The sequence below is a fragment of the Neophocaena asiaeorientalis genome, unplaced genomic scaffold, assembly GCF_003031525.2.
Source record: "Neophocaena asiaeorientalis asiaeorientalis breed wild unplaced genomic scaffold, Neophocaena_asiaeorientalis_V1.1 scaffold528, whole genome shotgun sequence".
NCBI classification, from domain to species: Eukaryota; Metazoa; Chordata; class Mammalia; order Artiodactyla; family Phocoenidae; genus Neophocaena; species Neophocaena asiaeorientalis.
The window spans coordinates 864,430-880,334 of NW_020173938.1; the positions used below are offsets into that span (position 1 = coordinate 864,430).

Below are 15,905 nucleotides of genomic sequence, written 5' to 3' on the forward strand. Positions count from 1 at the left end.
TGTTTAGACATGCATTTCCCTGGCCCTTTAAAACCCCCAAATGACATATCAATTTCACAGTTGCTATTTAAGACCAGAAAATATTCTCAGGGCAAATGGGGTTTTGTGTGCTGAGCTGAACTTCTCTCGATACGTGACTTAGCACAGATTTTTAGGTTGTAATTCCCCCTGACTTGTTTGTTCTTTACCATTTTCAAGATCTTTTGTTTTTTCTATTTTGTTCAGCCTTTTTAGTAGCACTAACTGGAAGGTAGGCCTGAGTTTGCTAACCTGCCACTAGGACAATGTCTGAAGTCTCTTCCCTCTTTTATAGAGATGAGGCATAAATTTCATCATTTGGATCTACAAGAATGTATTGAACTAATCTCATATTCAAAAGGCTGTTTCCAGTCTTTTGCCATGTGAATCAATACTAGAATGAATAACCTTGCATAGAGTTCATTTCACAAAGAGAGACGTTGTATTGCTTTCATTTTTACATTCCTAGCTTCTAGATTTGCCTCGCACATAATAAGAGCTCAAAAGTACTTGTTGACTACATGGGAGCAGAATGAAATGGCCATTTTGCTTGATCCAATCTCAGATTTCTTTTGCATCTTTGATAATATTGATACTTATCAGCTGAATTTCTTCTGATCCATCAAACAGGAGGCAATCTGATTGCTGTTTTATCTGATACCATTTTGACTGTGCTTGTGTTTGCTTCTGTGTCCTCTCCCTTCACAGCTCATAAAAGAAGGAAGGGGCAGCCCATGGCATCAGGCGTTTGACCCAACAGGATATACCATCATCCCTGCTCGATCACGGACTCTCCTCACAAATGAAGAGGCTGGACCCTGTGATCAAGAATCACTCTCAGGGCTTCCCTGGTGGCGCAGTGGTTGAGAGTCCGCCTGCCGATGCAGGGGACACAGGTTTGTGCCCCGGTCCGGGAGGATCCCACATGCCGCGGAGCGGCTGGGCCCGTGAGCCATGGCCGCTGGGCTTGTGCGTCCGGAGCCTGTGCTCCACAACGGGAGAGGCCACAACAGTGAGAGGCCCGCGCACAGCAAAAAAAAAAAAAAAAGAATCACTCTCAATCTTAAAATTATTTTCAGTAACACTATGTTATCAATTATTTTTTGAGAGGAAAATTCTCTTTCTACCCAAATTTAAAATACGCAAGATAAGATCCTCACCACTGGTAAAGAAACATGAGAAATAACAAAACTCATATGGAAATTTCCCAAGTCACAGGACTCTTAGGCCACGTCAACTTTCTGGCTTGAAATTAGACCTGATAATGTTTCTTTCATGGGAAAAAGAAATTAAAAACAAGCATATTGGGACTTCCCTGGTGGTCCAGTCGTTAAGACTCTGTGCTCCCAATGCAGGGGGCCTGGGTTTGATCCCTAGTCAGGGAACTAGATCTCGCATACCGCAACTAAGACCCGATGCAGCCAAATTAATTAATTAATTAAAAAAAAAACACTCATAGCACTAAAAATTACCTTATTAATTCAGATGTTATAATATTGTTTCTTCATTGTTATAACTGGATTACTGTATCAATGACTAACATTTCTGTGGTGTCATATATGTCAGTTCCTGCAAGGAAACTGAATACGTGATATTTGAATTGAAAAGCCAATCCATTCTCCTGGACAAAGGATTTATCTTCTTTTTCTTCAAAACTTCCTGAAATCTCCACCATTTGGTTTCTGTCACAGAAAATGGTGACAATTACCTGGATACTTCTGGCTTGACACTGGTGTCCCTAAAACCCTCTACAGAATGTTCCACCTAAATGCTGGCTGTGTGTGCTCCCCCCCCTGTGGATGAAGCAGGGGAACGGTAACAGCCCTTTTCCCTTTGCAGCTACTCCAACACTGACCTTCCTCCAAGTGTAACTCAGCGTTTCGAGGTCACGCTCCCCTTCTCACAGACAAAGCACAAAGTAGAGAAAGGCCGGGAATGATACATCCTACAATGAATCTGGGCCCCAAAATGATTCTTTTGGTTTTGAATTTTCCAAACTGTCAAAAATCATCAAAGGGGGCTTCCCTGGTGGCGCAGTGGTTGAGAGTCCGCCTGCCGATGCAGGGGACGTGGGTTCGTGCCCCGGTCTGGGAGGATCCTGCATGCCGCGGAGCGGCTGGGCCTGTGAGCCACACCTGTTCATGCTGTTTTTTCTTTTGTTTTGTTTTGCTTTTGCCACACACAGCATGCAGAATCTTAGTTCCCTGACCAGGGATTGAACCTGTGTCCCCTGTGGTGGAAGCGCAGAGTCCTAACCACTAGACGGCCAGGGAAGTCCCTGTTTGTGCTGTTTTAACCAGAGTGTTGATTTTCACAAATGTGCCTTTTGCTTATCTAGCCTCCAAATACAATTCCAGGTGATATCAAGAGGGGCTAGGACATTTTCTATCAAAAACATACCTGATTCTTAAGTCCATAAAGAAAAAGCAGGAACAGAGTAAAGAGACAGAAAAGGGTGCAGTGGGTTTGTGAGGCTGAGTCCTCCACACAGGGGGTGCAGCACTGCTGACAGCTCTGGCCACACGGCCTCGGGGGAAGTAACAGGAGGTCAGATCCACCTGGACCCTCCCCCAGGGCCAGCAGGGAAGGGTTTTTCGTTGTTCTTCTTCATTTGTTTTTGCCCAAAAGCCAACTCAGAATATTTGCAGCTAGATTTTTTTCTCATTCAAAATGAAAAGAGTTTTACCGAGTTCTGTGGAAAAAATGCCCTTCCTTCAAAGGTAAGATTATAGCCACTGGGTTTTTTTCTTTTTTGGGCTGCGCCATGTGGCCTGTGGGATCTTAGTTCCCTGACCGGGGATCGAACACAGGCCCCTGGCAGTGAAACCCCAGAGTCCTAACCGCTGGACCGCCAGGGAATTCCAGGCACTGTTTTTAAAATGAACGTGTTAACATCTGGACACATTTAAGAAGCAGGAACACTAAGAAGCTTCTTAGTGTTTCAATCAGGAAAGCAAGTTGTGGTCCAGGCTCCAGATTACCATTCTAGATGACCTTGAATTTCCTAGAGAAAAGAACTCTCTGAGTGCCTACTTCCTATCTGGGATAGATACACTCACAGAGATACACTCTGAACACAGGGAGCCTTGGTTCCTGCAACAGCAGTGGGCAATGTTCTGTCCAGCTGCTGGATGAATTTCACGCTGGGTAATTTTACGAGACAATGTGCCTTCGAGGTACTTTGCAGCTGCCTCTGAATGACCCAGTGTGTGAGCTGCGCACAGATCACTGTGTTTTGTGAACCACATGCACCATCCATACCAACCTTCCACTCCCCGGACGAATCACCCAAGCATCTTTCTGGAAAAAACAGAACAAAAACAAATCTCTGGAAGTGACTATGCTTTAAAAAAGCAATCTTAAGGAACTCCTTTCTACAACATAGATGTTGCACAGAAGGAAAAACAGCACCCCATTTCCTCCTAACTTTCCTTTGATGAGTATCTCCAGTCAGTTGGTATTTCTCAGATGCCAGCAGCTATAACCACACGCTTTCTGCGCTTTTCTTTGTGAGAATGAAGTCAATGAAGTTACCCACCCTGGCAAAGTGGTCGTTCCCGAGAAGTGTTTGCAGAAGGACAGGCAGCTGCTTTTCCAGATGAAGCTTCAGGCAGAGTTGGGTCAGCTCCTCCCGGTCCAAGAAGCCTGTCCCCGTGGTGTCACAGCTGCTGTAGACATCCCTGAGCTGCGAGACATAGTGGCTCTCTTCCTCTTCGTCCATCCCATCGCAGGCTGCATGCAGGGAGAAGACAACGGTGCCCTCTGACTGCCGCTCCCACCTCCCTCCACGGTCCCAATGCGCCAGGCAGTGTGGCCCAGGGCAGGGGAGGAGCTGGCATGTGGGAAGGGGCACCAGGGTCGTCTCAGGACACGTGAGCCTGGAGGAAATCAGGAGAGGCCAGAAACGTGTTCCCACAGGGCTCGTTCTCCTTCACTGGCTCAAAGAACCAGAATTACTTTGTTCTGTAAAAAAGTATCTATTACAGAATAATCAGAAAAAAAGGGATAAGTATAAAGTGAAAGAAAATTATCCAAAATTTCACCACCTGAAAAAAAAATCATTTTACTATTTTGGCAAATATACATTCTACTTTTTCTCTATACATATACACACAGGGCCGGCTGGACGCCTGGCACACTTGCTCGAACTTCTGCCCCAGGATTCCGGTCTTGGGCAGAACTCAGGCTGGAGGTCAGAGGGCACCGAGGGCCCTCCCAGGAGCAATGACAAGCCATCCCCCTCCTGAGAGAACTTGCTGGTCTGCTGCCTCCCCCCGACCCCTGCCTCCATGCAAGGGCTGATTCAGGGGCGAGGACCCTGCACACTCAGCCCACATCCCCTCGGTCATGCCAGCTTTGCCCAACACACAGGTCAGCTCCTGACCACTCAGAAACACTTCTTTTTCTCTCCTTTCCCTCATCCCCAGAAATCTGAGACACTGTCCCAAGACAGCAGGTGATTCGACTCTGGCCATCCAGCCACAGGCTAGTGGTGTGACTCAGGCCCAGCATTCTACGGGTCAGGCAAAAAGATCTTTCAGCTGCCATTTGCTATGACACTTCCTAACCCACATCCAAGATAAGGTCCATGCTTTGCTTTCAAAGTCCTGGGAAAAACACTGGGAGAAAGGAGGCACTGCTTCTGGTCATGTGTGCCCTATGGAATTCGCCCTCTTCTCGCTCCAGGATTGGGGGTGGGGGGTGGTGTCTTTCTGTAGCTGAGATACCACATGACAAACCTCAGTGCTGAGATGGGCCAGGAAGGCTTGGAAAAACTCCAACGGCACCTTCATCTGGGAAATACAGCCCGGGCTCAGGTCTGTACCACGACAACTGCATTGGAGTCACACTGACGCACGTGGATTCCCCGGGACTCCAGAGTCCCAGAAAAGGGCTCAAGTGACAAGTCACTGGACACTCTAAACACCTTGGAACTATGGAAGGTCTCAGAGGTCATGTAGAAAAGTCTGAGTGGGGCTCAGAATCCTGCTGTTCACACACCCCCATTTGCTGGAAGCTGAAGGCATTGATTTGGAGGGGGATACATGTGGGAGGGGAGAGGGGAGTAACCCAAGACACCCACACAAGCACACACACACACACACACAGAGAGAGAGAGAGAGAGAAACTAATATCCCCAGAGAGATGAAGGAAAAACATTAAAATCATGCAACAAGATAGACTACTGGACAATTGGGATGATTAGACACTAAGGGAGGTTTCCTGACATTGACGTATGATAATCACAATAAAAAATTCAATGGCAACACTGGAAGACAAGGACAAAATACATCTTCTATTAAGTGTACCCGAATAAAGAGACCAAAAATGAGACAGAGAAGAAAAGGAAATTAAAAATCAATAAAGTAACCAAAAAACATAAAGACAGACATAGACCAATGGAACACACTTGAGAGCCCAGAAATAAACCCTTGCATATGTGGTCAAATGATTTTCCAAATGGCCAAGACCACACAATGAGGAAAAGACAATCTCTTCAATAAACGGTGCTGGGAAAACTGGATATCCACATGCAAAAGAATGAAGTTCAACCCTTACTTTACACCATAAACAAAAATGAACTCACAATGGATTCAAGATCTACACATAAGATCTAAACTATAAAATTCTTAAAAAAAAAAAACAGAGGAAAAGTTTCATGATGTTAGATTTGGCAACGATTTCTTAGATATGACACCAAAAGCATAGGCAACAAAAGTAAAAATAGACAAATGGTACTATATCAAACTTAAGAACCTGCACATCAAAGAAAACAATCAACAGGGTAAAAAGGCAACCTACATACAGAATGGGAGGAAATAATTTGCAAATCATACATCTGCTAAGAGGTTGATGATCAGAACAAGTAAAGAACTCCTATAACCCAACAACAAAAACCAGTAACCCGATTAAAAAAATGGGCAAAGGACTTGAATAGACAATTCTCCAAAGAAGATACACAAACGGCCACCAAATGGCCAAGCACATGAAAAGTGCTCAACATCTCTAATTAGGTCCACACAAAACAAAACCACAGTGAGATATTATCTCGCACCCATTAGGATGGCCACTATAAAAAAAAAAAACAAGCAAACAAAAAACAGAAAACAAGTGTTGGTGACGATGTTGAGAAATTGGAGCCCTTGGGCACTCTTGGTAGGAATGTAAAATGGTGTAGCTGCTGTGGAAAACACTATGGAGGTTCCTCAAAAACCTAAAAATAGAATTACCATATGATCCAGCAAATTCCACTTCCAGGTATACACCCCAGAGAACTGAAAGCAGGATCTCAGAGTTATCTGCACTCCTATGTTCCCTGCAACATTATTCACAACAGCCAAGAGGTGGAAGCAACCCAAACGTCCACTGACAAAAGAACGGATAAAGAAGATATCAATAAAATGGCATATTATTCAGCCTGAAAAGGAAGGAAATCCTGTCACCTCCCACAACATGGATGAACCTTATGTTGAGTGGAATATGCCAGTCACAAAACGACAAATACTGTATGACTTCACTTCCGTAAGATAACTAGTCAAAGTCAAGGAGACGAAGTAGAGTGGTGGGTGCCAGGGGCTTGGGTAGGGGGATAGGAAGGGTTGCTCAACAGGTACAGAGTTTCAGTTTTGCAAGATGAAAAAGTCCTAGAGACCTGTTACACAGTAATGTGGATACCAGTTAACACTACTGAACTGTATATTTAAAAATGATTAAGAGGGCAAATTTTAAAAAATTTTATCATATTATTTATTTATTTATTTAATTTTATTTTTGGCTGTGTTGGGTCTTAGCTGCGGCATGCAGGATCTTCATTGAGGCATGCGGGATATTAGTTCCCTGACCAGGGATCAAACCCACGTCCCCTGCATTGGAAGGCGGATTCTTTCCCACTGGACCACCAGGGAAGTCCCAAGAGGGTAAATTTTATATCATCGTGTTTTTTACAATTAAAAATTTAAAAATAAGAAAAAAAATTTTTTTAAGGAAAAAAAGTTCAATATTTGGTGGCTTGCTTTCTGAAATTGCCTGGTTCTGTTCTGTGGCACTTTTACCTGGATTTTCTTTCCTTAAAAAAAAAATTCAAAATCAACACCCAAAGTCCTGGCATCCTCTAAAAGTCCAGGAAAGGCAACCAGCTGATGGGAAGGGGGGTTCTGGAAAAATACAAGACTTTTCCAAGCAGAGAGATGGCAAAGTCCCCCCGTGAGGGCCAACAAATAAAAACATCCAGACCGAGTAAATCCTCAAGAAACTTCAGAGCAAACAAACAAGTCCTAAAAATGTCTAGAGAGAAAAGAGCACTCTGCACTCAGCGCCAGGCGCGACTCCTGCAGCAAGAATGGGATTGGAGGCTGAAAGACATCCTGAGGAAAGAGCACTTTCCACCAATCTGGAAGCTAGCGGGCGGGTACTTCAGCCAAGGAGGAGGAAGACGCAGGTTGTAGATCTGGGTCCCCTGTAAGCAGTGGACACCGTTCTAGGAGGGTGGCCTGCGGCAGGGCCACAGTGCAATCCACACAAACTGGCCACTAGGGACCCTATGGTCCCGTATCGTGGGACCATGTGGAAAACAACATGGGTGGTTTCTTCTTCTTTTTTAAAAAATATTTATTTATTTACTTATATGGCTCCGCCAGGTCTTCATTGTGGCATGTGAGATCTTCGTTGCCACGTGAGGGATCTTTAGTTGCGGCACGCAGTCTCTTTTAGTTGCAGCGGGATCTAGTTCCCTGACCAGGGAGCAAACCTGGGCCCCCTGCATTGGGAGCGCAGAGTCTTAACCACTGGACCACCAGGGAAGTCCCCAACATGGGTGGTTTTCTGTCAGAACTGATGGACCATTTGGAAAAGAATAAGGATGTTAAAAAGTAATTATGGAAAAACCAAGAAAGCCTCCATAAAGCCAAGCTGGGCACAAGAATGGAACTGTAACTGTGCCCCAGACAGCGTCCCTGTTGTAGGTGGACAGCGCATCTTCCGCGGGGGGTGGGAGAGACAGGGAAGCCTCGAGGTGAGGGCGATCCGAGGTAGCAGCCTGCCCGCTTATGGCCCAGGGGATGTTTCTCAGGCCTCCATAAAGCAGCTCCAGACAGGAGTCCAACGGCATTTAGCACCTCCACAGTGGTGCGCCCTCCTCACCTGGGAACTGGCTCCACCTCCCGCCGCCCCCCCACAGTGAGACCCTGAAGCCAGCAGAGCCCGAGTTGAGAGACTCGCCCTGGTCAGCGGTCGGGGTTGCTGACTTGAGCTCTGGCCCGTCCAAACCCTCTCTACTGGGAGCACCGCGTCATCAACCAAAATGGGAGTGAAGGGCAGGGAGGGGACGGTGCCGCCTCTCAGATGGTCTGCTCAGCGGGATGATCTCTCTAAGCAAGGGACCACTGTGTCCTCACTTGGGCTCTTCCTCGAAAGAAGACACTAACCCTTGTGCAGCCCCCCCACCCCACTCCACCCTGCGTCTGCTCTTGCCTTGGGTTCTGAAGGCCTCCCTCCAGGAGGCCTCCCTCCTCGGCCTGTCCACCTGCTGCTGGTCCACTGGGTGGGCATGGGGCGGGCAGGGATGGGGGTCCAGCAGGCACCACGCCTCAGACACAGCAGGAGGTGACGGAGGATGCTCTCAGGACACGCAGCTGCACAACCCTCCACACTGGTTTGCAAAGTTGGCTCTTGGTGTCCGGTGGGTACTTAGGACAAGTTCTCAAACTGACACTGAAATGGACGGGATTGAGGTCAACTCCCTTCAGGTCCCAGGATCTGACCCCCCGAGCCTCCAGGCACCAGATCCCCCCTTAAACCCTGCTGTCTGCACGTTAGTGGCATCACTGCAGGGTGGGGAGCCCAGAGGCCACCTTCCTGCTGCCGAGGTCAAAGGAGACCGGCCAAGGGCTCCCTGAGAACATTTTAAAGCATCAGAATCTTCCTGAACCGTGCAAAGGCCACCCTAAAAGACCCCAGACATGGGCAACACTGCCTTCACAGCTGAGGTGACCCATCCCCTATCCCCATGCCTCTCTGCAAGGTTGCGGGGCCCCGGCCAGGCTCAGCTCTGGGCCAGTCAGAGTTTCTGTCAAATTGGGTCTAAAACACCAACTTTGCTGGGCTGCTGAGGGGAGAGGCAGGTTCCAGGCCCTGGTACTCATCACACCACGAAGGACAGCAGAATCACCATCCTGCACACCAGTCCCCAGGCTCCCAGCCTTCCTGCTGCTCAAATCCTATTTCCAGAAATGTGTCACTGGGAAATCCCCCTCCTCCCGACTGGGAAAAGCGATCAACCTAAACCACAGAACACAACAGTGAGAAGGACAAGGACCTTAACCCTGCCTCTCCCAGCGGGGAACCTGTAGCTCTGTTCAGACGCCCTGAGGCCTGTGTGTGAGGGCAGAGAACGCCGTCCCCTAGACGACCCCTAGGTTCTGTTTCTTGCACAGAACCCCGGGAAGGAGAAGAGAAACAGGGGACCTCTCAGGCGGGGCCCCGCCTCCTGCGCCACCCATCCTCGGCGCCCAGGCCTACTCACACGCGAAGTGCAGGCCGCACAGCCAAGTGGTCGTTATAAATAATAAACACCCAAGGGCCTCTTCAGTTACTTCTTCACCCAAACTGAATTATTTAATCCTCTCTGGATTCCTCAAATGCATAAATGTCCACACATCGAAACCACCGGAAAACCCAGCTGCGTTCAGGGCTGACTGCAGACAGGGGACAATGCTCCAGATAAAGAGGAGCCCTTGGCTTAATACAGTTTTGATTCTTTTGAAACTGGAATCAGACTCTCAATAATTCTAATGTTATAAAGCTTAATTAAATATATGAGCATAAACTTTGCTACCAGGTGAAGCAAAACACTGTTTTCATCCTGGGGAGAAAAACCTGCCCTCAAACAAACTGGATACGGGCCAAGAAACAGCTGCTGACCAGCACCCTGCAGGACCACGCAGCCCTCTGGAGGGAAGGTGTAGGTTTGCATTTAACTGATGCACAGCGATGAGGGAATTTAATCTGTGGCCCTGGAAACCCGCTGGGTATCAAGGACAGGGAACCACAGAGAACTGTGGTCTCTCACAAGCAGCTGGGTGTGCCGATGTCTGTGGAGCCAGAGCATCGCACCCAGAAACAACTCCAAACAAGGCCCTCCATAAAAACCTGTAAAAGCCTGCTGACCCAGAATGAACAGCACAAAGGTAGCATTCTAGATGGCACGTTCTGTATCTGGAAAGATGTTATGACCCAGATAAAACACTGAAGCCCAGCCTTGGGTTCCAGAAGAGCAGGTCTTGGCACCATGTCAAATAGCCTTGGGGTTTCTAATCAACGTCCATACTTCAGCAGTTCTGAGCTTGTAGGATTAATTTCTGCATTAACTGTTTTCATGTCTTCTTTCTTGTTTTTCAAAACTTATACTATTTATTGGGCTTCCCTGGTGGCGCAGTGGTTGAGAGTCTGCCTGCTGATACAGGGGACATGGGTTCGTGCCTGGGTCCGGGAAGATCCCACATGCCGCGGAGCGGCTGGGCCCATGAGCCATGGCCGCTGAGCCTGCACGTCTGGAGCCTGTGCTCCGCAACGGGAGAGGCCACAACAGTGAGACGCCCGTGTACAGCAAAAAACAAAAAAACAAAAAAAACAAAAAAACGTATACTATTTATTTACTTTGCCAACATCGGCCCTAACTATCTCAGCAATGAGGCTTGAGAAGCTATCATTTTTATTAAAGGCATTTTCCAATCCCAACAATATAAAAATAAGCTGATGCGTCATTTAATTGGCAATTAATACAGTATTTGCTCTTCCTACAAAGTAGATATTTAGACTAAAAACTATAAGGATATCAAACTCTAAAATTGTCCTAGAAAACCTGCTTTCTAGGGTCTCCTCAAGAAAACATTGTGGGACCCACTCACCTAACATAAAAACTTTGTACCCTTTGGCCAATATCTTCTTGGTTCCTAAAGATTTTTATAATCACATGTACTTCTATTTGTGCTAGGACTATAGCTATAGACCCAATGGTTATAAAACATCTACATAATTGTAGTTATACATATTATACATACATAATTAGTTATACATATATAAGGTTATCCACATAAGGTTCTACATACAAAAAAATGAGCTTTCTCTATATGTATCGTTACATATATGTAAATGTAGAAAACCTACTCTCAGTATTAATAGCAACTTCTAACTTAAATTCAAATAGAAAATTCTACCATAAAGAAAGCAATAGTTTCTCTTCTTTACTAAAAATAGCCAATAACAGTGTAGAAGAAATGACAGAACTGGAAAATTACAATTTTGAATCCCCGTTGTAATAGGTGATAGGGTAAGGATCATTAATGTATGATTAAAAACAGTGGGGAGGGAAAAAAAAAACAGTGGGGAGGGAATTCCCTGTGGTTAGGACTCCGTGCTTTCACTGCCGAGGGCCTGGGTTCAATTCCCTAGTCAGGGAACTAAGATTCCCACAAGCCACACGGTGCAGCCTAAAAAATAAATAGATAAAAATAAAAACACTGGGGAGAGGTGACGTCATGCAAAGTGGCAGGGGATGACACTCCACCAAAGCAAAACTGAGCCATAAAGAGTGACTGGAAGGAACTATATTGAAACTCTGGAACCAGATCAGACACTTAGAGCAAGGTGATGAAAACAGGCTGCTGATGTTTGTAAGAGAGCAGCGATCAGAACCCCAAAGAGCGCCATTCAGTCACCCATTTCACAGATGAGGACCTGATATCCCGTAAGTAAGCACAGAGGTGGATTTCCTCAGTCAGCTGAAGAATGTGGACGGAGCATACATGGGCACAGGCAGGGTGCAAAGGGAACGTTTCCCTGCCATTCCAAGTGTGTGGTGCTTCCCTTAAGCTCCAGGTGAGACCTTCTATCCATGTAAATGCCTGCTGATGTTTATAACTGTACACGCTGTATACAGCTCAGTGACCAAGGAGCATCCCCCATGGGTTCCCTGCTGGCCTCTTCTCCTGTCTTAGAGTTTGATGGCTTTCAAGAGGTACCAAATGGGTAAAACCAAGAGGCTGGAGCTGCTCACACTGACTGTTCACAGCTCCATCCAATTCTGTCTCAATGGCATCACGTTGGTAGCTTAAAATCTGCTCTGGTGGGACTATTTACACACAGTCGTTGGAAAATGCTACAGTTCAGGGCTTTGGGGGGCAGTTGTGAAAGCTTTATCAGTATACTACACCACGGCTAGAATATAAAAGACTGATCATATCAAGTATTGGTAGAGACATGGAGCAACTGGAACTCTCAGATCTTGTTAGTGGGGGTATCAATGGCACAAGAGCTCTAAAAACCTGCTCAGTTTTATCTACCAAAGTTAAATACATATCCACTCTACAACACGGCAATCCAACTCCTAGGTACCTACTCAACAGAAACCATGGATTTGTGTACCAAAAGACACACTTTCTTAGGCAGCATTATTCATAGCACCCCAAACTAGAAGCAATCCTAATATCCATCAGTAGTAAAAATAAGGAATTGGTGGCATATTCTGGGAAACTGTAAAGCTATGGAGAGGAATGAACTACATAATGACAACTTCAATTTTACAAACATGATGGAAGAAGCAGATATTGCATGATTCCACTTGCATTAAGTTCAGAAGCAGGAAGAATCAATCCACAGTGTTAGAAGTTAAGATAGTGGATGGCAGGGAGGGAATAATAAATAGGAGAACATATGAGGGGCTGTTCCGGGGTTCCTGAGATACTCTGCTTCTGACTAGGATGGCGGTTGCATGGATGTGTTCACTGTGACAGTTCATCATTATCTGTGCACTTTTCTGTGTGTGTGTGTGTGTGTGTGTATATATACATATCTATATATATATACACACACACATATATATATACACATATATATACATATACATATATATATATTTACTTATTTATGCATGCATGCATGCTGCGCCTCCTGGTATGTAGGATCTTACTTCCCTGACCAGGGATCTAACCTGCGTCCCCTGCAGTGGAGTCCTAACCACTGGACTGCCAGGGAAGCCCCTCTGTGCATTTTTCTTCCATACGTTACACTCCAACTTCAAACAGTGAAGAGGGAGAGTATTAGAAACGCTGATGGTACTTCCCTGGTGGTCCAGCAGGTAAGATTCCTCGCTCCCAATTGCAGGGGGCCCGGGTTCGATTTCTGGTCAGGGAACTAGATCTCACCTGCCACAACTAAGACCCGCCACAGCCAAATAAATAAATAAATATTTGAAAAAACCAAAACGCTGACCTTCCACACCCACCCCCTGGAACAGTGGCAGGTACGTGTTTTACGACGGACTCCTGTTGTTTTGTCATGGCTAGAAGACGGATGTTTTAGGAAAATAAAGCAAAACAAAGCAAACCTGCCAACTGTTTCCCCAAAGCCACTCCTGTTGCCCCTCCCCCAAGGTGATTTCTAAAACTGTGTGAGTATTTTCTGTAAGACTCTTCATGAGACCTGGCAGCTCTGGCTCCTTCACTCCACTGGTGTGACGGAACCAAAAACATGCAAAGCCATGGAGTCCATCCTGGGTAAACAGTCGCACATCATGTGGCCTAAACTGCTTCTCACAGATGCTACAAAGTCAGACACTGTCCAAGACAGGAAAAATAGGACACACTTGACAAATTGTCTAAAAGTGAATCATACTTTAGCTGTACTCTTCATGGAGCAATAAAAAGAATAAATAAAAAGAAATGAAAAGTGACTCTGACATCCCCTAATTAAAGTCAACAAAATGCTATGGGCTTGTCCTTAAGAATCTTGGGGATATTAAAATAGCCTGCATGTAAGGAACAGTGTATGGGGGACCATACCTCTCTTAGTCTGTTATGGCTACTATAACAAAATACTATAGATGGTAGTTTATAAACAATAGAAACTTATGGCTCACAGTTCTGTGGGCTGGAAGTCCAAATCAAGGCGCCAGCCTGGTCACATTCTGGTAGGACCCACTTCCTGAGTCTCACACTGGCACCTTCTTGCTGTGTCCTCACCTGGTGGAAGGGATGAGGGAACTCTGTGGGGCCTCCATATAAGGGCACTAATCTCATTCGTGGGGCTCCACCCTATTGACCTACGTCAGCACCTCCCGAAGACCCCACCTCCTGACACCACCACATTTGGGGGTTAAGATTCCACATATGAACCTAGGGAACACACACACTCAGACCACAGGAGTATCTTCCAAGCTCAATTCTAGAACTTCCTAAACATTCCAAAGCTAACTTCTTCAGCCATCACCATATGTGAATTACACCATGCACTTTTATTTAAGAGAAAAGAAAGTTTACAAGGTAAAGTGGCTAAGATATTATTATGAACCAAATGTTTGTGTCCCCTGAAATTCATATGTTGAAGGCCTAACCTCTCAGTGTGGCTGTATTTGGAGATGGGACCTCTAAGGAAGTAATTAAGGTAAAATAAAGTCACAAGGGTGGGGCCCTGATCCAGTAAGATTCATGTCCTTATAAGGAGAGACACCAGAGAGCTCTCTCCCCACAGGTGAGCTAAGATGTGAGCAGACAACAAGAAGGCAGTCATCTGCAAACAAGGGGAGAGTCCTCACCAGAACCAACCCTGCTGACACCTGCATCTCCGACTTGCAGGGTCCACAGCAATGAGAAATGAACTTGTATTGTTTCAGCCATCCAGTCCGTGGTACTTGTTATGGCAGCCCAAACAGAATCATACAGATTTAATAGCTTTTGAGAATATGTATTTCATCTTTCACATATGGAAGGAAATAATGTAAAACACTTCTTATTTTTTTAATATTTATTTATTTATTTGGTTGTGCTGGGTCTTAGCAGTGGCACTTGGGATCTAGTTCCCTGACCAGGGATTAAACCCAGGCCCCCGGCATTGGGAGCACAGAGTCTTAACCACTGGACCACCAGGGAAGTCCAAATGACTGATTAAGAAAGATTCACGAACAAACATTTCCTAAGCCCCTTCTATATGCTAGGCTCCAGATGCTGCTCTCATGAACTAATGTTAGTAGCAAGGATTTTGCTGCCATGATTCCAAGGCAGAAATCGATGGAAATGAAGAGACCACTGGAAAGGCCTCTAACTTGACAGAGGACTTGGCTAGAGATACCGCCACCAGCAGAGGGAGGTTCAACCATGTCTGGGTAGGAACTGGTCATGCAGAGACGTCCAGTTTGTGCAGCACGTGAAATGGGCTGGTTGGGTACGAAAACACAGCCAACCAAGAGGAAAACTGGCTCGTGAACACACGGATGCTTGATTAGTCCAGGTGAATCATGAATTTTAGAAATCCATGAAGATACAAAGATAGAAACTATCAGATGAGCAGAAACTCATGGAGGCTGCAGGGTCTACGCCGTGCAGGCTGGGTGGCAACCTGTCAGCAGAGGGAGGGGAGGCCCTGCTCGGCACTGCCTGTGATGGGACCTCCTGTGGGACTGGGAGACATCGAGTCTACACCGGGGCAGGAGGAACAACACAGACCCCTGCCTGCCCCTCAGATTTCGCCTTAAATTTCTGAAAGTCTCCAAAATCAGACAAGGACCTGCACTGCTAGATTCCCCAGAGCTTTGCAATTCATTGCTACATTTGTCACAAACATTTTTTTAAAGATTCAAATTTATTAGTAAATGCTTTATTATCTGAATGAAAACTATTCACTAATCTGACTAGTTACAAAGTTAATAACAAAAAAATTAGTAACCTTCACTCCTATAGTCAAATAACAAGCAGTTAGTAGATATAATGAAGAAAAAGGCTTATTTACATTAAAATAAGTACACAGGGTGGGCTTCCCTGGTGGCACAGTGGTTAAGAATCCACCTGCCAGGGCTTCCCTGGTGGCGCAGTGGTAGAGAGTCCGCCTGCCGATGCAGG

The 15,905-nt window shown here is 45.9% G+C and overlaps 1 protein-coding gene across 2 annotated transcripts in view; it reads right to left on the reverse strand.

The window, feature by feature from the left end:
* Positions 1–15,905, reverse strand: part of NINL (ninein like) — a 117,676-nt gene that overhangs the window by 53,831 nt on the left and 47,940 nt on the right. For both annotated transcript variants that reach the window (XM_024752688.1, XM_024752687.1), the window contains exon 2: positions 3,557–3,750. In XM_024752688.1, the coding sequence (XP_024608456.1) occupies positions 3,557–3,750 (194 nt within the window). The remainder of the gene's footprint in view (positions 1–3,556; positions 3,751–15,905) is intronic.